Genomic DNA, 23,695 nt, shown 5'->3' on the forward strand with positions numbered 1-23,695 from the left:
CCTTTTTACACATCACCCAAGCAAATACACCCCCTTTTTAAAAAAGAGGGAGAAGGATAAAACTTGAAATGAAATTGCACACCCTCATTGATCTGTATAAGTGCAGTTCTTGAAATGACTGCTGTAATTAAACTGCGGAACCTTGTCATGAGATTGCTCCATGTGGCCCCAGGTGGCCGTGGTGGCAAGAGAGCCAGGATGGTCTGGGGCTTTTGGAAATGTGAGTTCTCATCCCATTCAGCCAGGAAATCAACTGGGTGAGTTTAGGGCCAGCCCCTCTTTTTTTCAGCCAAGCTCAAATCAAATAAATTTATTGTCATTGTAAGTACAGTGGTGCCTCGCTTAACGAGCGCTTCGTTTAACAACGAATTCGCTTAGCGACAACTTTATATATATAGTATACCCATACAACGAAGTGTGAAGCTGCTGTGACAACAAAGTATGGAGGGCTGCTGTGACGACAAAGTATGGAGGAAGAGAGCTGTGTGTGCTGTCTCGAGCTGACTGGAGGAAAGGCGGGAGATAAAAGTAGCAATAACACACTTTAAGGCCATGCCCCCTCCTAGGGTTTGTCTTATCTTTCAGATGAGCGAATCTTCAAAACTTGTGACTAGCCAGACTTTCAAATATCCAATTGGGAAATGCTTAACAAACAACAACAGCCAAAACACAGAAAGATAAAGGCTCCCCATTTGGTGCCAATTACAAAATCAACCACTAAAAAAAAAATCTACTGACAGATGCAAATAGAGTCATTAGAACAATCCCATCCAACATGCCAGAATAAATAAACCAGTTCATGTATAGCACGGCTAACATCATAACCATGGAATGTGGCTACAAGTTGGGGAGAAAATGGAAACTGGCACTCCAAAATGGAAAATTGGGTTGGAAAGAAAAAAAATAAAGAAATTACGTGCAGACCTTGGGAACTTAAAACACTTGAAAGATTCAAAACTTCAGATGAAAAAGTAATACTAGAAGCAGATAACCACCATGCACACAAAAGTTAAAAATCTGACTGAAAGGGTATACATCAAAAGACTGAGGAAAATCTTAAAATCAAAATTAAATGGTGGAAATACAATTAAAGTCATAAACACGTCGGCAGTCCCAGTAATTGGATACCCAGTGAGAATAACAGATTGGACCCATGAATGGAGGTGGGGGGCTTTATGGCACATAACAACAAGAAACAGCAGATAAAGCGTGCTAGCCAAATGGCAAATCTCCATAGTGCACTGCAGAGTGTTGGTTCCCCCACCCTTAAATACAAAACTGGACAATCTTCCAAGGTTGAGTAGACAGAGGCAACCTGGTGTTTCTACTGGATTTATTCAAATACGACAGCCTGATTATTGGCCAAGCAGACTGGGATTTACAGATGCTGTAAGTCAAAGACATCTGGAGGGCACTAGTTTGCCTACCGCCTGAAACAGAAGACTCCTTCCTATATAGGACATCCCTCTGAGACCCCTTCAAACTGAGGACTGTGCTCTATAAAGCAAGACACGGCCACCCTCAGTTTGACATTTCCCAGTATTTCTACTGTGGTACTTAGTTCTTAATACAATAGCCTGTAAACAGTACTGGTTCCACTTTGTCTGAACATGTGTGTGGAAGGACTTGGGAAACATCTTGCATCTTCATCGCCGTAAGGTATGGTTTTGATCTCTCCCAAAGGGCCTGATCCATACAGTTGTCCCAAAGGAGATGGTAAGGCAAGCAGAAGTTGCTTCTCCTCCTCCTCCTTGCTCATTTTGAAGGTACAGGTTAGCACACAGCTCAGAAAGGTTATTCTTGGAGGCTTTTGTTTTGGGGGGGACTACAGGGCCTATGCTGGCCATGCTGGCTGAGGATGCTGGGAGTTTTAGTCCAAAAATCTCTCCCATGCTCTGGAGAATCAGGGAAATCCAGAGGATCAAGTGGTTCAACACAGTGGCCCACTGAATCATGAACTTCAGTAAATGGTCAAGCAGGGATGTAACAAGTGCTCACCCAATGTAGTCTTTGAGATTTTCTGAATCTCCGCATGCCAACACTCCCTACTGAGATTTCACCCTCTATCTGTGATCTTTCCCAGGTTCCCACAAAAATGAGCCCCTGGTCTTGGTTTTTCCTTTTATTTCTCCTTTTTTCAGATTTTCCTTGTGGTCCTCTGCAGGAAACTGCCCAATTCTGCATCACCAAATGGATTGTAGTGACTCCTGCGCAGGAAAGAGTCTGTCCTGTGCAGGAATCCCAAGGATGTCGCTCAGCTGACATTTCACCCAGAAACAATGACCGCAAGACTTCTGAAAATCGCAAAGGGAAATGTCACTGCAAGGAGAAGAGCTGTTTTCTGCCCCTGACACCCAGTTTGCCTCTAAAGAGAGAAAAAAAAGGTTGTCGCTAATTAGCCAAAAGTCAGAAACAGAAAATTTAATCCATGAATGAGTCGTTTAAAGGGAGAGAAAGAAAAGTATTCCCATTTAGGTCTCCATATGTATGAGACCTGGAGACTCCAGTGTAGCTAACTTATAATTGAAACTCGTACTGTGGAATTAAGACATGCTAGTTACAAAGAAAGATAGTTTCATAGCAATTGTTCGCCATTTACAATAACTATTGTTAAAAACGATAGCCCTGCAGAATAAAAGCATCAAAAAAAAAATATGAAATTTAACAGTGCAGTCCTATGTCTACTCCGAAATAAATCCTACTCAGCTCAAATAAGACATTAAAAAAAATGAAATTTAACAGTGCAGTCCTATGTCTACTCCGAAATAAATCCTACTCAGCTCAAATAAGACTTACTCCCAGATAAATGAGGACATGATTGCATGAGTCATATGGGAGACAGACAGTTTTAATGCAAGCATGAATTAGAGAGATTATGACATATCAATTTTTAAAAAGTTTTTTTTTAAAAAAAAACCAAGATAGTTAAAAAGTATGCATTATCCAGAAGTTGAAAAAATTCCTCTTTTATTTATTTTCTTTTTACTATATCTCCCAGAATTCCCTAGCCAGCAAATCTGCTAGGGAAGGCTAAGCATTGCAGTCTGAAAAAAGATAAAAGCTTCCAAGTTGTGATTTTACCCAAAGTTACAGAAGGCATTGTTACACTACGAAAGTGAATCAGGAGAGGGTTGGGGCTTTTGAAGTTGGTCTAAAGTCACGAGGTAGTCACATCGTTTTTGGGTCAGTGTGTGCATCCTCTTGGGGAAATTGTTGATCCATTTTTAAACTATGTTGTATATTGGTCGAGGGAGCTACGCAGGCTTTTAAAACCATTGCATTTGAAGCTTTGTCCTGTGCCTGCCTGCCCTCGGGCTGGTGGCCTCTCACAGCCACTAAGTCCTGCTGCTGTAGTGTTATTTTAAATATTTTTTTTATTTCTTGCCATCTGTCATAGCGCTAATTCAATAGGACAGACAGAAAAAATGTGAAACAGAGTTTTCCCTGCAGCCTGACACATGCTCATGGATACAGAGAGATAGGGGATGCAGAAGGAGAGGGAGCAGGAAACAACCAGCCAGGACTGATCAGTAGGAAGGCAAACCAGTGAGTAGCAAACCCCACAGACACAATTTACACTGACAGAGGCATTGCTATATGCAAAACAGATTTCACAAGTGATTTAAAATAAATGAGCCTCTCTTAGCCAGATAAAACACCTCACTTTCCAATGAAAAATTACGCTTCCTAGGCAAAAGAAACCCACACTTCCATGTGCATTGCACAGTCGGCTTTTAGAAAATTGATTTCAAACACATTAAACTCAAATAGAGGTGGATTTTTTTTTCATCTGTAACTGTGCCCTGGGTTTCACCCAAAGAAGAGAATCTGCTAGTGATCCTTGGGCAACCTACCAGTGATGGTTAATTTAAAGTGGCCATTTGCAACCTCCTTGATAGTCCACAAAAATCGCAAGAACTGCCTGTTCTAATTTACTGCTAGAGAAATGTAGCACACTCCCCTGAACAACAGCACTAGAACTCTCTAGCAAAGAATGTGAAGTCCCTCACCAAACTATAAATCCCAGGGCCCTTCAACATTGTGCCGAGAAAGTTAAAGTGGTATCAAACTGCGCCCATTGCATAGTTTAGACAGTGTAGTATAGATCAGTGATTCCTAACCTTTGTTACTCAGGTGGTTTTGAACTGCAACTCCCAGAAACCCCAGCCAGCAGAGCTGGTGGTGAAGGCTTCTGGGAGTTGCAGTCCAAAAACATCCGACTAACAAAGGTTAAGAACCAGTGGTATAGATGCATTGCAGCTCACCAATTGGCCTGCCCAGTTTGCCATCCAGATGCTACGTGTTGATGAGTAAATTTAAGGCTCGTACTTTACTAACTCATGGTGCTTTGTCTGTAAACCAGACAACCCTAAAAACAATGGACACATTAAAATAAAATAGGGAGCAGCCCCCTCTGAAAAGCAGAATATGATTCCCCTCCCAATGTCATTGGTAGAAAAGCTATTTCCCTCTTCTATTATTGGCACAAAAAAAGTTTAGCTTCCGTGGATTGGCACTAGCAGTGAGAATCGATGTGGTGCAGCGGAGAGAGTGTCAGAATAAGACTCAGGAGATCTGAGTTCAAATCCTTGCTCAGCCATGAAAACTCACTGCAGGATAAGGCATTCCATACACCTAAAAAAACCACCTTGGAATGTTGCTATAGGTCACAAGCCGCTTAACGGCACATAACAAGAAAAAAAATAGCACTAGCAGACACACAGCACAGAATTCCCCACCCTGCCCCTTTGAGATAACAAACCCCATGATTCCCAGCACACCAGCTCATGATGGCCGGATGATGGGATTTGTAGTCCATGGAGATCCGGAGGGGCGGAGGCCGGTATAGCACCAAAAGCCGAGAAAAGGCTTTTTTAAAAGAAAAATTCTGAAAATGCTCCTTAGGGCGAGACTAGAGAAGGAGGAATCGTCAGGCATCTCCTAAATATCTTAGACAGAGACTGGGAGGCTTTTTTGGCTCACAGCATGTAGAGTCAGATTGCAGTTATTAAAAAACAACAGCCATGTCCCCCTCCGTTGGCACCTAACTTCCCTATTATCAGTTAGACCACGAGAATGACCTCCAAAGCCATTCCAGTCTCTGTTTTGTTTACAGCCAGGCCAGCAACAGAATGACTAGCGCTACTGCTGCCCACTTTGTTTCATGCCCTGGAATCTCTCTCTCTCTCTTGGGCAATGTCTGGCTGCCCCCACTTCTCTTCCCTCCCCCCCCCCACCCCAGACAGAAAGGACAAGGGAGGAAAGCTGGAATCCCTTCACATTGACAGCAGGACAGAGTCCTGTGTCCTGCCTTCAACCAGATGGGTGGATAGGGGGAGGTGAGAGGAAGTGTTGTGATCCTCTAAAGCAGTGGTCCCCCACCTTGGGCCTCCAGATGTTCTTGGACTACAACTCCCAGAAGCCTTCACCACCATCCCCGCTGGCCAGGATTTCTGGGAATTGAAGTCCAAGAACATCTGGAGGTCCAAGGTTGGGGACCACTGCTCTAAAGTGTCCATTTTGCACTACACATCTTTCCCAAGGTTGGTCATATCCTTCTTCTGTTGCCTTCATAACTATTGAGATGAGCAGATGGGGGCAGCTGGATAAGGGGACTAAAGATACATTTTGTAGGGATCCTCAACCCCCAATTGATAGACCCACAACCAACCTTCTAAAAATTATGGTTAGGGTCTCAGGGATGCAAGCCACAGCATCTGTTCCCATCAGCTCCAACTTTTGTCAGCCATTCCTTCCTTTAAGAGATCACAATCGCTGCTTCTTTCAAACAGAGGCTCCATATTTCATCAAACGGCTGCTGAGAAACCAGTGACAGGGAACAGTAGAAAATGCTGCGATGCAGTGTTTTTATGTCTTTTTCCACAACAACTGTTAGGTGGACTGTTTCTACCCCACCAAGATCTACATCTTGCATGGAGTGAGCTGAAGAAAACAACAACAACAACAACAACAACAACAACAACAACAACAACAACAACAACAACAACAACAACAACAACAACAACAACAACAACAACAACAACAACAACAACAACAACATGGTTGCACCCAGACTCCAGAACTCCCCCTCTGAGGGAGGCCATTTGAGACCTCATCTCTGTGGTAGTCTTGTATTCCATGCTTCAGAAGAATGTCCTCTGCTTGAAAGTATTCTCTTTTTACAAGTCTGTCCAGTTCGAGTCCAGTTTAAATTTAAAGAACGTAACACGGGAGAGCAAAGACCCCGTGGAAGTACCCATTCATGGTTAGAACTTGAACATCAAGCACCCAGAGAGTGCCCAAGTATGACAACTCTGCTAGATCATTGGCCCATTTTCAAAATGGTGCCCGTGACCGACAAAGTTCTATACAAAGCCCAGGGAATCTGAAGAACAGTGTTTCCTAGGTGGGGGGGGGTTGAATTCATGGACTATAGCCCCCCCCCAAAGTCTTCAGGAATTCCCCCATCAAAGCAAAAATAAAAGAAACACCCAGTCTTTCAGGTATCTGTCACTTTCAGCTGAGGGACAATGGCTTCTCTTGGATATGATGAAGACAGAGGAAGTGGCTCGGCAGGACTAACTAACTTTTATTGGAACTGCAAGGCATTATGGGCTTGGTAGTCTCCCTGCCCATTATGCACCATGCAGGATGCCTCTAATGAAACGACCAGATCCATAATGCCTTGGGAGTTCCCAGAGAGAGTAACCCTGACTAACCATTTCCTTCATCTTCATCATGTCTGAGAGAATACATTGTTTCTCAGCTGAACGTGATTACAGAATCTCTTTTTCTCATATATGTATGTGTGTATATATACACATACATATATGAGAAAAAGAGATTCTAAAGGGGAATATTGTAATTTTTTTAAAAAAAAATCTGAAGTGTTTTAATTCAGGTGTTCAATTTAATACAATTTAATCCCTTTAAATTCTATTTCAACACCATAACGTATTGTGTTTTATCTAATATAAAATCATATTGTGACCCCAGCATTGAGAGGAAAGTGGGATAGAAAATAAGCAAGCAAGCAAGGAAACCGACATCTCTGCATATAAATTAGCACATGCAAATTTAATGTAAATCTGTGTCCTCCTCTGCCCCATTCCTGTTATTGGTCTCCCCTGGGTGCTAAGCAAAAAGGCAGGGGAAAACTCTAAATAATAAATAATGTCAGTTCTAGGCATTTAAGTCCCATAAACATCTAAGCTCTAAGCATCCTCATGGGTTTGCAACTATTAGAACTGTCGTTTTATTTATTTATTACTTAGAGGGTTTTCTAAATTATTACTACTTAAGATTATTAAGATTGTTTATTTAGATTTTAGGCCTGCAGCAGAAAGCCTTCTGAGAAGAATTTAATCTATTTCCCACATACCCTAGAGATTTCCCGGACTGTTTCCTTCCTCAAAATATATTCACGAAGGAGCTGATTAACCCTGCCATGGGTCCGTCAGCAACACGGAGCGCCGGCTCTACCCTTAGCCATAGCCATGATGTTGCTGGGTGGTGACAGCAGCATCGTGAAGAGAGAGCTTGTGTTCCGCATGGTCGGTTCTGGGCTCCCTAAGCTAGCCTTCTGCCTTTAGATCAGGAATGAGGAATTACAGCTCTCACAATCCCTTTGGATCCAGAGGGAGACCACAGCTGCGATACAAGGATATCTGCAAGCGGGATCTGAAGGCCTTAGGAATGGACCTCAACAGATGGGAAACCCTGACATCTGACCGTTCAGCCTGGACGCAGGCAGTGCATCACGGCCTCTCCCAATTTGAAGAGACCCTTGTCCAGCAGGCCGAGGCAAAGAGGAAGTCACAAAAGCAGCAAAACCAGGGAGATGGACAGGGGACAGATTGTATTTGTCTTCAGTGTGGAAGGGATGGGCACTCTCGAATTGGCCTCTTCAGCCACACTAGATGCTGTTCCAAGTCCTCCATACAGAGCACGACACCATAGTCTCTCGAGACTGAAGTATGCCTAATAATAGTAAGATTGAGGCTTCTGGGAGTAGAAGTCCAAAACACCAGAAAAGTTCCCCAGCCCTGCTTTAGTGATGACAGAAGATAGTTGTTCTTGTTTCAACTGATGCACCGGCCCCATAGAGTTTAGAACACTTTCTGGGCAGTTGACAACACAATGAAGCAAGGGAACACTTTGCCACACACACACACACCCATCAAGTTGGGTAGAGCAGGGACGTTGGCAATCCTTTGGACCCAAGGTTCCAAGATCAAGCCTGATTCTTTGGTACCAAGTCCCGAATCCCAATCTGGATCTCTATTAAAAACAAGTTTATTTCCCCAGAAAAAAAGGAAACGGTGGGTGGGTTCTGAATCACAAGTCATGTCCGAGTCATTGGGGAAGGAAAAAAAAAAAAACCTAAGAAGAGTCACCGGTGATACTTAAGTCCAACTTGAACAGTGAGTTTCATGACTCGAATCTCCATCCCTGGATTTTAACAACGAAGGATGAAAGGCTGAGTCAACCCTGAGCCAGCTAGCTCAACCTGTAGGATCCAATTCAGATCATAAGCAGATGCTTAACGGCAGTGCTAGAGTTTGACCATCGTGCCGCTCTACAAATCCTAGTGAAAAACTCCTCTACCCCTCCAGTGAGCTTCTGGGCACAGAACGGGAGGGCTGCCGGCTTGTCTTCAGCTTCAGAGAGCAACGTGGCTAGAGCTGGACCAGTCTAACGGGAAAAGTATTCAGGTCAAATGCATAGCGATTTAGCTCTTCACATAATGAAGCCATGATTGCTTAGCGCTTCACCTGTGACACAGCTCAGGGATCCAGAGAAAGCCGTCGCAGGGCGGGCTGCTGAACGGACAGCTTCCGCTGAACGGCAGGATTGTCCAGCACAGCGTCTGGTGGTATCTAAATATCCATGTCCAGTGCCACAGAGTGCTTCAGAGTCTCCTGCGCTTTTGGAAATGCTGACTGAATCGGTCCAAGAAAAGAAACCCATACGAGTATTTCTCTATCATGATTTTCTGTCGGTCAATAGATACGATACACAAGGTCTCGGAGATTAATGGAACTAGGAGATGATTTGTGTTATTCTGACAAAAGAAGTGGAAGAAAAGCACTTACCAACATACCTGAGGTATTTATTTATTTTATTTATTCAATTTTTACCCCGCCCCTCTAGACAGCGTCTACTTGGGGTGGCTTACATAGGTTAAAGGTTATTTATAGATGTTAAGCTGCAACTCCTCTAACAAAAGATCATCTTTAGAATGCGCCACAACACCTCTTCTGAGCAAATGGCCTAAATTGTTAGCATTGTGATTCTCTTGATGCATCTCATTTTGAAAAGAAGTTGTTACTCGCATTAATTTTATATCGGAACAATCTGTGATCATTGGTGAGGCTTATGTGCCTTTAAATTGTGTAACTGCTTCTTGGAAGTTAACCATCCACCCTAGATGGGCTCTCTGTGTCCTTCTTGTCTGCTGTCAAGTCAGAATGGATTTATAGCAACTCTTAACAGGATTTTCAAGGTCACTTAAATGTTTACGGGGTGGTTTTACCAGTTCCATTCCCTCAGTGAGTTTCTATGGCTGAGCGGGGATTCGAACCCAGGCCTCCCGAGTCCTAGTCTACCACTCTGTCCACTACACCACACTAGGAACTCCTCTGTGCCCCTATACTGTAGAAAGACTTATTTTGCAACACTGGAAAAATAAATGCCCACCAACCAGCCAGTGGATAGTAGACCTTACATTATCAAAATATATATATTAATATATGGAAGTCTTTTGAGGAAACCTCTGTATACATACGCTTTTGCTTTGTTTATTTCTTTTTTCCTGTCCCAGGGATGGTTCAGTTTGTGGCAATCTGATGCCGGCATCATTCCCATTATGCCAGCATAACTATGCAACAGGATGATGGTCATTGGTAAATACCAATTGATGTGCTTACTCTGCATAATATGCCTATTGTGCAAATTTGTACTATATAAAAACTGGATTATTTTGGCTGACTTGGAGACTCCCGGATTCCCAATTTAACTTACTATGGCTGCCATTCTATGGACACTTTCTGAGGTTAGTTCTCACTGAATCAACGTATGTTCAGGTTGCGCATTACATGGTGGCCTTCTTTCACTATTGTCCCATGGAAAAGGTCAATCTAAAGGGGCTATGAGTATATTTCTTTAAAAATACCCATACATTTGGGTCTGGTAGTACTCAGAAGCCTTTCTCAAGGGCAAGAAGCAACCAGCCTGCAAAAATTTCCGATGGCTCCAACGTCCAAATCAATCTACCGGCAATTCTAGGTTGGTTTGGAAATCCATCAGAAATACTGGCAATATCTGAATGCTCCCAGGCCAAATGCGCCAGGCTTTTAAAACCAATAACCACCAACTCCATCTTGATATATATCTGTTCCCTGCACAAGCTTCAATTGGATGCTTTCCAGAATTGGTTCTCTTTGCCGTGGTGCCATATCATTAAGATCTTCTGGGGGGGAGCTTTCTCAACACCCACCACTGAAAGCAGAAGTGGGTGACGGCTTGCTCGGTTATAATGACTTACGTATGGAAGGCCTTCCTCGTGCCTCCACCAACTGGCACCCCACTGTGGACCCTTTCCTGCCCATTGCCAACTTAAAAGCTGAGCGTTCATCCAGACATTTGGGACCTAGTTTGATCGTGGCTTAACTTCTGACTTGTCCAGTTACAGGTTTCTTGTGTTTGGGCTTTAATTCATTCTTCACTCATTTAAACTGTTGAGGAGGTTCGTGCTGTGATTTTGTTGATTGTCCTCCGCTGTGAGATCTGCTCATATAGGGTGGGTTCTAAAATGTTGGAGATGTTTAAAAGAATAAATAAAAATCAACCAACTACCACCCTCTGGGGTGCCAATTTAAATCCTGGTGTATTTAGGTAGCCTCCAGTTCCACACTGTGGCCCAAGATATACCTTGGGACACACAAAAGCAGGTAAATAAAATAGAATAGCTTGCTGCCACTATTTACTCCCCTACTGTCCCCCTCCCCATCCGGAAGGAAGCTTGAAAAAAACATACTAGCTGGAGGATTCTGAGAAAGCTAATCCCCTTGACCCATCAGTATTCTTCTGCTTGTGAATATGCATACTTTGCTTAGCTATCCTGACTAATAATAATAAGCACTGATGACTAATATCTCTCATGAATTTGACTAATCCCCCTCTAAAGTAATCAGAACCAGTGGCCATAGTCACAGCTTGCAACAATGAATTGCATGAATTAATCACATGTTTTAAGGGGCTTTTTTTTCCCTTCCCAAACCCAGACAGCAAACACTGCTCTGATTTAATTGGCTGACAATTGATTGGATTGCAGGATCTGGAGTACTATTATTGCAGGCCAGGAAGAAGAAGAAAAATAACCTGGCCTCACCTGAGCCAGATCTCATTTTAGAAATTTCTGTCACATTCCTCTTGTAGATTGACCCCGACCCCAGCCCAAATAATCTCTCCAGTCTAGTGTAAGGCTTAGAACATCAAAGACTTGGCAGACTCAAGTTCTGTTGGAGTTTTTTTTGCAGCCTTCCATGATTTAATAGTTGTTACGGGTTTTTCGGGATCTTCCATGATTTCTTTAGTAGGTTTGGCTGGGAGGGACCTTTCCAGCACTAAGCAATTGTTCCTTCCCTCTGAATTCAAAGAGAGCCCGCCTCTCTGCTCTGTGTTCTTTTTCCCTCACTAGAGTCTGTTGAAGTCTGTTGCTGAAAGCAATCCCGTCTGTCAGTTTGCTGTTTGATCTGGTCAATCGTAAGCAATGAACCTTTTTTATTCTTTCTCCTGTTTGATGTCTCAGAGTGAGTTATTAAGGCTGAACAAATCTGGGGAACATGAAGCTATTTTGCTCTATGAATCCCTGCACTTCTGCTGTGCAGCTAGAGGAATTTAAGTAAAAATTCAAAACTCTGCAACAGGATCAAGTCCCTACTAAACCTTGAAACTCACTGGGGGACTGGGGACCAAGTCCTATCTTTCAGCCTTATCAACCTCACAGGGCTATTGAGAGTATAACATGGAAAGACAGCTGTGCATGCTCATTGGGGGGGGGGGAAGGAATGGGGTTACAGAGGGGGAAAAAACAAATATGCAATTTAAACAGAAATATGCAGTGATGACAAACCTAGACAGTGTCTTAAAAAGCAGAGACATCATCTTGCTGACAAAGGTGCGCATAGTCAAAGCTATGGTTTTTCCAGTAGCGATGTATGGAAGTGAGAGCTGGACCATAAAGAAGGCTGACCGCCGAAGAATTGATGCTTTTGAATTGTGGTGCTGGAGGAGGCTCTTGAGAGTCCCCTGGACTGCAAGGAGAACAAACCTATCCATTCTGAAGGAAATCAACCCTGATTGCTCACTGGAAGGACAGATCCTGAAGCTGAGGCTCCAATACTTTGGCCATCTCATGAGAAGACTCCCTGGAAAAGACCTTGATGTTGGGAAAGTGTGAAGGCAAGAGGGGAAGGGGACAACAGAGGACAAGAGGGTTAGACAGTGTCATTGAAGCGACTAACATGTATTTGACCAAACTTCTGGAGGCAGTGGAAGACAGGAGGGGCTGGCACACTCTGGTCCATGGGGTCATGAAGAGTCGGACATGACTTAACGACTAAACAACAACAATGCATCGTCAGTCTACTCCAAATGCTTTAGATTTTCCTAATAGGCATGTTGCTCCATCTTCTCAGCTTTTTGGTGGACACGTTTTCTGCCTCTTTCCTAAGTCTACACTATTTTTATGGTGAAGAGATGCAAGAGATGTGTTGCCTCCTCTCTCGGTTTGTGTGTTTGCCACAACAAACACACGGGGGCAAGGCAAAATATGTTATGATTTTATTCTGCTTTGGTCAGATCTCAGCAGGGATACTGCATGCAGGCCTAGCATCCGTGATCTAGGATGAATCTCAACACGCTGGCATGTATTCTGGAGGAAGACGTTGAAAAGAAGCTGCAGAAATCAGCAAGAGAAGAAAGCTATGCATCTTCTGCCTTTGCTGTTTAAGGTACTGGGTATGTCTAGCCAGGGGAAGAATGGATTAAGAGGTACGGTGAGACAAGGGATTTAGACTAAATATTAGACAGAAACCCAGCCTGCTGAAGCTGTACATAAGTATTTAGCAGAGCCACTTACAACACACAAGGAAATGACATGCCCTAGTTCCTTACTGCAAAATAAATATATTTGAGAATTACATCCGAAAAGGATGCACATGACAAGCTTATGTTTTTAAAAATAATATATTGGCATAACTAAGACACAACTAATGAGAAGGCTAGAGATGGGCACAAATTTCTGGTTCGGTGTTTCACGCCTTCAAAGCCCTGCCTCCTGTGGTGGGTGCCCATTCAGAGGCAGTGCCCGGAAGAGGCCAGGGTGCTGCCTTTGAGTGGGTGCCCACCAGCAGAGGCAGGCTGGGAAGTGCCAAACACTTGTTTGGCTGAAAAACAAACCAGCACGAACTGCTGAACTGGCAGTTGGTGCCCATCTCTAGATAAGACTACCTAAAGAGGTGAGACACAAAGAGAGAGAGAGAGAAGGAAGGCAGGAAGGGAGGCAGGAAGGAAGGCAGGAAGGAAGGAAGGGAGGGAGGGAGGGAGGGAGGGAGGAAAGAAGGAAGGAAGGAAGGAAGGAAGGAAGGAAGGAAGGAAGGAAGGAAGGAAGGAAGGAAGGAAGGAAGGAAGGAAGGGAGGGAGGGAGGGAGGGAGGGAGGGAGGGAGAAAAGAAGGAAGGAAGGAAGGAAGGAAGGAAGGAAGGAAGGAAGGAAGGAAGGAAGGAAGGAAGGAAGGAAGGAAGGAAGGAAGGAAGGAAGGAAGGAAGGGAGGGAGGGAGGGAGGGAGGGAGGGAGGAAAGAAGGAAGGAAGGAAGGAAGGAAGGAAGGAAGGAAGGAAGGAAGGAAGGAAGGAAGGAAGGAAGGGAGGGAGGGAGGGAGGGAGGGAGGAAAGAAGGAAGGGAGGGAGGGAGGGAGGAAAGAAGGAAGGAAGGCAGGAAGGGAGGGAGGGAGGGAGGGAGGGAGGAAAGAAGGAAGGAAGGAAGGAAGGAAGGAAGGGAGGGAGGGAGGGAGGGAGGGAGGGAGGGAGGAAAGAAGGAAGGGAGGGAGGGAGGGAGGGAGGGAGGAAAGAAGGAAGGAAGGAAGGAAGGAAGGGAGGGAGGGAGGGAGGAAAGAAGGAAGGGAGGGAGGGAGGGAGGGAGGGAGGAAAGAAGGAAGGGAGGGAGGGAGGGAGGGAGGGAGGAAAGAAGGAAGGAAGGCAGGAAGGGAGGGAGGGAGGGAGGGAGGGAGGGAGGAAAGAAGGAAGGAAGGAAGGAAGGAAGGAAGGAAGGAAGGAAGGAAGGAAGGAAAGAAGGAAGGAAGGAAGGAAGGAAGGAAGGAAGGAAGGAAGGAAGGAAGGGAGGGAGGGAGGGAGGGAGGGAGGAAAGAAGGAAGGGAGGGAGGGAGGGAGGGAGGGAGGAAAGAAGGAAGGAAGGCAGGAAGGGAGGGAGGGAGGGAGGGAGGGAGGAAAGAAGGAAGGAAGGAAGGAAGGAAGGAAGGGAGGGAGGGAGGGAGGGAGGGAGGAAAGAAGGAAGGCAGGAAGGCAGGAAGGAAGGAAGGGAGGGAGGGAGGGAGGGAGGGAGGGAGGGAGGAAAGAAGGAAGGAAGGAAGGAAGGAAGGAAGGAAGGAAGGAAGGAAGGAAGGAAGGAAGGGAGGGAGGGAGGGAGGGAGGGAGGAAAGAAGGAAGGAAGGAAGGCAGGAAGGAAGGGAGGGAGGGAGGGAGGAAGGAAGGAAGGAAGGAAGGAAGGAAGGAAGGAAGGAAGGAAGGAAGGAAGGAAGGAAGGAAGGAAGGAAGGAAGGAAGGAAGGAAGGAAGGAGGGAGGGAGGGAGGAAAGAAGGAAGGAAGGCAGGAAGGAAGGAAGGCAGGAAGGGAGGGAGGGAGGGAGGGAGGGAGGGAGGGAGGAAGGAAGGAAGGAAGGAAGGAAGGAAGGAAGGAAGGAAGGAAGGGAGGAGGGAGGGAGGGAGGAAGGGAGGAAAGAAGGGAGGGAGGGAGGGAGGGAGGGAGGGAGGAAGGGAGGAAAGAATTAAGGAAGGGAGGGAGGGAGGGAGGGAGGAAAGAAGGAAGGAAGGGAGGGAGGGAGGGAGGGAGGAAGGAAGGAAGGAAGGAAGGGAGGGAGGGAGGGAGGGAGGGAGGGAGGGCGGACGGACGGACGGACGGACGGACGGGAGGGAGGGAGGGAGGGAGATTTGTTTAGGGCTATCACCAGATTGGGATTACCAACTCTTTGCCCCAGGTACCAAAAGCTGAAGGCAAATCAGCTGGTAAATACAGGAAAATAAATGGCTACACCTCTGAGCCCTAATCCCCTTTTTTATGTTTTGGAAGGCATAAACTTTCTCTCCTTTTGAGGATGGGTGGGAGGGTCCCACATCCTTTCTTCTTGCTGGGGGCTGATACCCTTAGCTCAGGGTAAAAGGGGTAGGAGACCACGTTGCTTAGCCCAGGTGCCAAAATTGCTAGCTACGGCTCCAGATCTGGAACAACGTGCATTTTTAAAATATCTCATCAATACCGTAGTATCCAGGATGCAATTAAAGGCGGCAAACACACACACAAGAGTATGCTTCATTAAACATGGGGAGGGGGAGAATTACTTTGAGTAATCAAGCAGAGGGTTGTTTCCTAGTTTAATGTCCTTCCTTCCATATGATGTGGCTTCTCTCTTTCTCTCCTGTGGACTCCTTACAGGCTCAATCAATTGTATGCTCAAAAGTGACTTCGCTAGTTTGAAGGGCAGCAAAATATCAGAGCTTTCCCTCCCTATGTGCTAAGCCAAGCAAGAGACATTATTAATGCCCATCCTGGAAGCTTCTGCCATAGCTTCCAGAAAACATTTATCACAGTGCACATGTGTGTGCTCATTATTAATTTGCAAAGCCTAGTCCTGTTTTGGCACCATCAGGGCAGGACTTAAGGGCTAAAGCCCTCGGTCCCACGCTCTAGGCTGTCAACAACAAAGAACGGTGTGTCATATTATGAAGCTGATGACTTGATACACATTACGGTCTAAAGTAGGGGCCAGAATCTTGGGGCCTTCCAAATGTTGACAGATTGCAGTAGCCATGATTCCTCATGCTGGCTAGGATTGAGTCGCAATGCAACTCAATACCAAACAGAGGGAAGGCCTCATCTGACCCATCCATGATCTCAACAGGGGCGAGGATAATGAGACTACTACAACCAACATCCAAAAATCACCCAACTGTACTGCTATGGTATTTACCTAACAGAAACCCAGGTGGATCCGAACAAACGCAAATCCTGTCCAGCATTTCATTTCTTCCAGTGGCCAGCCAGATGCCTCCAGTGATGTGATGCATTACAAATGCAAAGCAGAGAGGAAATGAAGAATAACTCTGCTTCAGGAATTATGCAGAACTGTGGTGTCCTTAGCAGTAACATCTCTGTAATTAGCCAGCCCCCCTTGTTCTGGCAACTGCATAAGGTGATAACAAGGCTTTCAAGTTTAACTAGTGTTCAATGTAGAGTCATTTATCGCAGAGGAAGCAGAAGAACTGTACATCAGTATTCAACATATTCCTTTTGTGTTGTTCCTACTTCACACCACCAGCTTAAATGGCAATACTTCTTTTCTAAGACTGCTTGCCTTTCTAATTAAAACCCATAAGATTATGGGTTTTGTCTTGAAAGTTTCGTGATCAGGGCTAAACCGCATTAAGGGGTTTGGAAAACTCAACAGTGGCCAGAGGATTGGAAAAGATCAGTCTACATCCCAATCCCAAAGAAGGGCAGCGCCAAGGAATGCTCCAACTACCGTACAATTGCACTCATTTCACACGCTAGCAAGGTTATGCTCAAAATCCTCCAAGGTAGGCTTCAGCAGTATGTGGACCGAGAACTCCCAGAAGTACAAGCTGGATTCCGACGGGGCAGAGGAAAGAGAGACCAAATTGTTAACATGCGCTGGATTATGGAGAAAGCCAGAGAGTTCCAGAAAAACATCTACTTCTGCTTCATTGACTACGCAAAAGCCTTTGACTGTGTGGACCACAGCAAACTATGGCAAGTCCTAAAAGAAATGGGCGTGCCTGACCACCTTATCCATCTCCTGAGAAACCTATATGTGGGACAGGAAGCAACAGTTAGAACTGGATATGGAACAACGGATTGGTTCAAAATTGGGAAAGGAGTATGACAAGGCTGTGTATTGTCACCCTGCTTATTTAACATATATGCAGAATACATGATGCGGAAGGCTGGACTGGAGGAATCCCAAGCTGGAATTAAGACTGCAGGAAGAAATATCAACAACCTCAGATATGCAGATGATACCACTCTGATGGCAGAAAGTGAGGAGGAACTAAAGAACCTTGTAATGAGGGTGAAAGACGAGAGTGCAAAAAACGGTCTGAAACTCAACATCAAAAAAACTAAGATCATGGCCACTGGCCCCATCACCTCCTGGCAAATAGAAGGGGAAGATATGGAGGCAGTGACAGATTTTACTTTCTTGGGCTCCATGATCACTGCAGATGGTGACACCAGCCACAAAATTAAAAGACGCCTGCTTCTTGGGAGGAAAGCGATGACAAACCTAAAAAACAGAGACATCACCTTGCTGACAATGGTCCGCATAGTCAAAGCTATGGTTTTTCCAGTAGTGATGTATGGAAGTGAGAGCTGAACCATAAAGAAAGCTGACCGCCGAAGAATTGATGCTTTTGAATTGTGGTGCTGGAGGAGGCTCTTGAGAGTCCCCTGGACTGCAAGAAGAACAGACCTATCCATTGTGAAGGAAATCAACCCTGAGTGCTCACTGGAAGGACAGATCTTGAAGCTGAAGCTCCAATACTTTGGTCATCTCATGAGAAGCTTCCCTGGAAAAGACCCTTATGTTGGGAAAGAGTGCGGGCAAGAGTAGAAGGGGATGACAGAAGACGAGATGGTTGGACAGCGTCATCGAAGCTACCAAGGTAAATCTGACCCAACTCTGGGAGGCAGTGGTAGATAGGAGGGCCTGGCGTGCTCTGGTCCATGGGGTCGCGAAGAGTCAGACACAATTTAATGACTAAACAACAACAAAGCTTATTCCCTGGTAACTATGCACAGGGTAGCAGTTATGTTGACACTATAGCTAGAAAAGACACTTAAGAATCTGGAGGTACCACTGCAGATGAAGCCCGAGGCCAAGATTCTCCATACCATGGAATTTCCAGTAGCTGCATATGGATGTGAATGAAGACAAGAAATACCAGCTCACTTGGAATGTGTCAGAGAAAAGCTTTACAAATATCACGGACAGCCAGAAAGTGAAACAAGTGGGTGCTAAGTCAAATCAAGTCTTATCTCTCTTTAGATGTTGGAATTATTACCCTGTGGATATCCTACTTCAGACATATCATGAGAAGACGAGACTTACTCAGAAGGACAATAATGGTGGGAAAAGTTAACACAGCAGGAAAAGAGGGGGAGCTAACAAAAGACGGACTGACTCCATTAAAGATCCTCAGCCTTGAGTTTATGGGACTGTTACTGACAGGGCCTTTTGGAGGTTAGTGGTTCATAGGATCACCACATACCAAAAGAGACATGATGGTATATCATAGAAATGGGAAGTTGGAAGGGTCCCACAAGGCCATCAAGTCCAACCCCCTGCTCAAGGCAGGAATACAATCAAAGCACATCTGCCAGGTGATTATCTACATTATTCTTGAATGCCTCCAGTGTTGGAGCACTCACCTACTCCCAAGGACACTGGTTCCACTGTTGTACTGCTCTAACGGTTAGGAAGTTTTTCGTGATGTTCAACCAAAATCTGGCTTCCTGTAACTTGAGCCCATTGTTGCGTGTCCTGCACTCTGGGTTGATCAAGAACAGATCTTGCCCCTCCTCTGTAAGACAGTCTTGCAAATAGTTGAAAAGTTTTATCCTATCATCCTTCTGTCTCCTTTTCTCAAGGCTAGAAAAGGCCCAATTCTTTCAGGCTTTCCTCATAAGGCTTGATTTCCAGCCCCCTAAACATCCTTGTCGCCTTCCTCTGAACTTGTTCCAATTTGTCAGCCTCCTTCTTGAAGTGTGGTGTCCAGAACTGGACCCAATAGTCAAGGTGAGGCCTAACCAGTGCTGAACAGAGGTGAATTAGCACCTCGCAGGACTTGGAAACTATACTTCTCTTAATGCAGCCTAAAATAGCATTTGCCTTTTTAGTAGACACATCACACTCTTGGCTCATATTTAGCTTGTGACCTATGACAATTCCAAGATCCTTCTCGCTTGTAGTTTTGCTGAGGGATCCCCCATCTTGTAACTGTGCATTTTTCTGAGGCACAAGACTTTGCACATATCACTGCACCAGGGTTAAGTGTCTCTTCTCAAAAGGAGAGAGACTGTTGCTCCTTAAGGGCAGTGTTTATGGCCATATAGGGTCATTCTGAACTCCTGCAGTTCAAAATTTACAACTGCCTGGCTGCCTGCACACAAGCAATGGCACTCTGCCATTGCTACCTTTTCAGAAGCTGGTGTTCTAAGGTACACTGCCACTGAGCATGCAGGCTCAACTCAATTGTCCTGGTGAACAGCCTCAGATGGAACAAAGATAGCTTAATCCCCTTTGAAAAGATCCCCAATATGGGCCGGCACTGCTAAACCTCCCACCTAGAGCAAGGATAAAGAGTGTGTGGCCCTCCGGACATTACTGGACTACAGCTCCCAAGATCCTTCACTACATGACATGCTGACTAGAGCCGGTGGGAGTTACAGTCCAGCCACATCTGTGGATCTAGATGCGGGCCACCTGTGCCGTAGAAGAAGGTGACCAGGTGAGGAAAGAGGACCATAGCACCTGCTGGCATTTTCTCTCCCACAAAACTATTAAAAGGCACACGCTGTTTTACATAGCCATCCTAGATACAAAAGGAATTAAACAGCAAAGCAAAAAGTAATTTCTTTCCATTGATCCAGAATCTCCCACTGCTCAGTTTTACCGAGTGACCCACATTGTTCTAGTGTGAGCAAAACTGGAGGGGCAGTAAAATCCCTCTTTACTTTTTCTGTATCCCCACATCTAATGTTGTAAACCATCCACCAGCATTTCGTCCACATTTAGAGGCTCAAGATGCCTTTCCTTTTTATTCCTTGCACAGTTTTCATGTAAGTAAGCCGATTGTAATTAAAACCAGCACAGTAAGGCCTCCTTCGTGAATGCACTAAATCTTTTCTTTACCAAAACAACAACACTTTAGAACAGAAGGACCTTTGGCCAGCACCCTGTGTGTTCTGTACCACACGACCCGTGGGCCATTCTCTGTGGCTAAGTTACACCAAGAAATTAACTAATTTCTTTCCTCACCCCCTTCCCCCCCTTCAGATCCCTACTTTGAGGAACTAAATATAGCTTTCTTGGGAATAAATAAACACTTAATTAACCTCTCTTCTGAAAATGAGCTGTGCAAAGACAGATTCTCGGTATGCAACTCAATCTCCACGGGCGCTTTTGGGGTAAAATGCCAGGGTGCCCGTCCAGGAGCCCAACCTGGGGTCCCCAGATATTCTTGGACTACAACTCCCAGAAATCTTGGCCAGCACAGCTAGTGGTGAAGGCTTCTGGGGGTTTTAATCCAAGAACGTTTGGGGACCCAAGGTTGGGAACCCCTGCTATAGGGGGGGGAAAAAGCAGAGAACCATTAATCGTCCAGATGTTCTGGACTATAATTCCCATAATCCTTTACTATAATCCTTTGAAGGGTCAAACTCCAAAAACATTGGGATGCCAAAGGGTCTCCATTACTTTGAGATGAAGCTGGGCAAATGCCCCACTGGACTGAACAAGATTTACCTTTCAGGAGATGTCTACAAGTTTGTGCTGTAGACGATGCACATAGCAAGGAAAATGTCACTTCTTCTTCCTGCTTACCCAGAATTTACTGCTCCTCGGATTCACTGACTACAGTTATGTTGTAGCATCACGGTAGGGACCTTATCGGACCATAAAGTCCAGAGCCTAAAATGACCCAGCCTCATCAGAAGTGGCTGAAATGTGCTTGCCTTTTGCACCCTCTTTTTCCACCAAAAAGAAATATGAATCGTGGTCCCTGGTGGCTTCTAAGGAGTGCCAGCTCCCTTTTAACAAGGTTCTGGAACTTCCCCGGTCCATTTACACTCCAACATACTAATTTTTGGAAACCGGATGCAGATAACAACAACAACAACAACAACAACAACAACACCTTTGACCTGCAGAGCTGAAAGGAACATTATGGACCATCAAGTCCAGCCCTTCTGGAGGCACCATGGGGGAATTGAACCCCCAACCTCAGACTCCGCAGCCAGAGACCTCAGCCACAGAGCTTCCTAGGCACTTGTGGTTTCTTTTTTCACCCCTCCTGCACCGCTGTTGAGCTTGCTTGGTGGCCTGCGTGAAAACAGCCCTGGATGCCCAGAAGTTGAAAAAGACTGTTTTTCCAATGAATGGCTATGTTTGCTACATCCCCAGACATTTCGGGCTCAAAACCGTGCAATGCTAACAGCTACACCATAGCAGGAGGTAACAAGAAGGCCTGCATAGAAGAGGGCAGGGAAAGAGAAGAGGGGAAAGGCCAGGCAGGTTTCCACAGGTGAGCCTGGGGATGCAGTCCTGGCCACCTGTGTGCAGCCACATGACCCCTGAGCATGAGAGAGAGAGAGAGAGAGAGAGAGAGAGAGAGCTATGGCTGGCTCAGTAAGCTCCACCACCTGGAGGCCCTTCTCCCAACCAACCTTCCAGATTATGGCGGCTGGTGCACAGGGAAGAGCGCACCCCAAAGACCTCGTGCAAAGACCTTTGGCTCTCCAGATGTTTTGATGCCCCGTGGAGGGAAGGATCCCTGTCATTAAGAACAAAACCAAAAGAGAAGGCATTTAAAGGGGACGATGTGGTCAAATGAAGCTACCTTTTGGGGGCCTCTTCAGAGGCTCCCATCCTGCCCGGCCAGAGGTGGTCTAAGCTTTTGGGGAAGCTGAGCTGAGAAAAAGTTGTTTTCTGGGACTGGGCGGGCAGGGCCAGTGGGGATGCTGGGTTCTGTAGTCCACCAACAGAACTTGGTGGAGCCCAAGGGGAAACTCTGCTCAAAAGTGACCTGTGGCTGGTGAGGAGATTTCTTCCCCAACCACGTTTTCTCCATCCTGTCCTCCATCCCCCACCCCAGGCCTCCCTCCCTCCCTCCCTCCCTCCCTCTCTCTCTCTCTCTCTCTCTCTCTCTCTCTCTCTCTCTCTCTCTCTCTCTCTCTCTCTGTGTGTGTGTGTGTGTGTGTGTGTGTGTGTGTGTGTGTGTGTGTGTGTGTGTGTGTGTGTGTGTGTGTGTGTGTGTGTCGTCTCGCAACCCCCCCCCCCCGCCCCGTCTAACCTGAAATCGCTGTAAGGATGGATGATCCAGAATCCGGCCGACTTCACCCGCTCCTGCTCCCTCTCCACCGCCTTCTGGCTGCCGAACATCCTCAAGGAGAATTTGTTGACCCCCGGCTGCAGCATCGCCCCGAACTGCCGCTGCATGAAGCCGGCCTGGCCCAGCCTCTGTTCGTCGTCCGGGGTGATCTGGTCGCCCCCGCCGCCGCCGCCGCCGCCGCCGCCGCCCCCGGGACCCCCACCACCGGCTTCCACTTTGATGTAGGCGGAGGGGGACGCCTGGGGTGGCCCTTCCGACGGCGGCGGCGGCGAGGAAGACGAAGAGGCCGCCGCCGCCCCCGGAGGAGGAACGGAGGCGGCGGCTGGTTTGGGCTGGTCTCCCGCGAGGCGGCCCGGGGGGCTGCGATCCTCGCCGCCGGGGGAAGCCGGGTCGCCCTCGCTGCCGATGAGGCGGCGCTCCTCGCCGGAGTCGTGCGGGTGGCGGCTGGCCAGCGACGAGAGGCTCCCCTTGAAGCGCCGGCAGTCCCCGTTGGTGCTGGTCTTGGCGCTCCCCCAGCCGCCGCCGCCGCCGCCGGTGGTCTCCCCGCTCTCGGGCGGACCGACGGCCGCCCCTTCCCCGCCGCCGCCGGGCTTCGACGGCTCTCCTGCCCCGGGCCCTCGGGCGCCCCCTGGCGTCGTCGCCGCCACCAAGGAGCCCGCCGGGGAGAGCGGCTTCAAGCGGATGCTCTTGCGACGGGCGTCCTTGTCGCCGCCGCCGCCGCCCGCGCTGCAGCCCCCCGCCGCCGCCGCCTTCCTCGTCCTCTTCGTCCATGAGCGACGCTTTGGGGCCGATCTGGGGCGGGAGGCTGTAGAGCCGCTTGCGCATGGCCGGGGGCAGCCGGTCCATGGCGGGAGGGGAGGACCAGAAGAGCCCCCCCCCCCGCGCGGGGCCTGGAGCGTCGCTGGAGGAGGAGGAGGCACCCCCGGAGGCGCGAGGTAGGGGAGGCTTGGAGGTCGTCGGAGGGGCGGGGCGGGCGGAGTGGGGCGCGCCGGGGAAAGACCTCGGCTCCCCCCTCCCTCTTTCCCTCCCTCCCCCCGGTGCTGCCTCCTCCTTCCCCAAGCCCCCTCCCGGCTCAAAGCGCGGGGGCCAGCGGAGTCGACGACCCCTCCGTCCTCATCGCCGGAGCGCAACCCTCGCCAGCCGCCGGGCTGGCCTCCTGCTGCTGCCCACTTCGGGGGGTGGGGGCAGCCCCCCTCGCCGCCTCTATTGCTCGGCAAGGGGGGGGTCAAGGGGAGGAGGGCGCGCCAGACAGCGAGGGACCTCCCCTCGTTTTC

General features: G+C 47.3%; 1 protein-coding gene across 1 annotated transcript in view; it reads right to left on the reverse strand.

Moving 5' to 3' along the window:
• Positions 1-23,387, reverse strand: part of HCN4 (hyperpolarization activated cyclic nucleotide gated potassium channel 4) — a 115,080-nt gene extending 91,693 nt beyond the window's left edge. The window contains exon 1 of the mRNA XM_072981658.2: positions 22,383-23,387. Coding sequence (XP_072837759.2) covers positions 22,383-22,528 — 146 coding nt within the window. The 5' untranslated portion in view covers positions 22,529-23,387. The remainder of the gene's footprint in view (positions 1-22,382) is intronic.
• Between the last annotated feature and the right edge of the window lie 308 nt (positions 23,388-23,695).

This window comes from Pogona vitticeps, chromosome 12 (genome assembly GCF_051106095.1).
Source record: "Pogona vitticeps strain Pit_001003342236 chromosome 12, PviZW2.1, whole genome shotgun sequence".
In the NCBI taxonomy this organism is placed as follows: domain Eukaryota; kingdom Metazoa; phylum Chordata; class Lepidosauria; order Squamata; family Agamidae; genus Pogona; species Pogona vitticeps.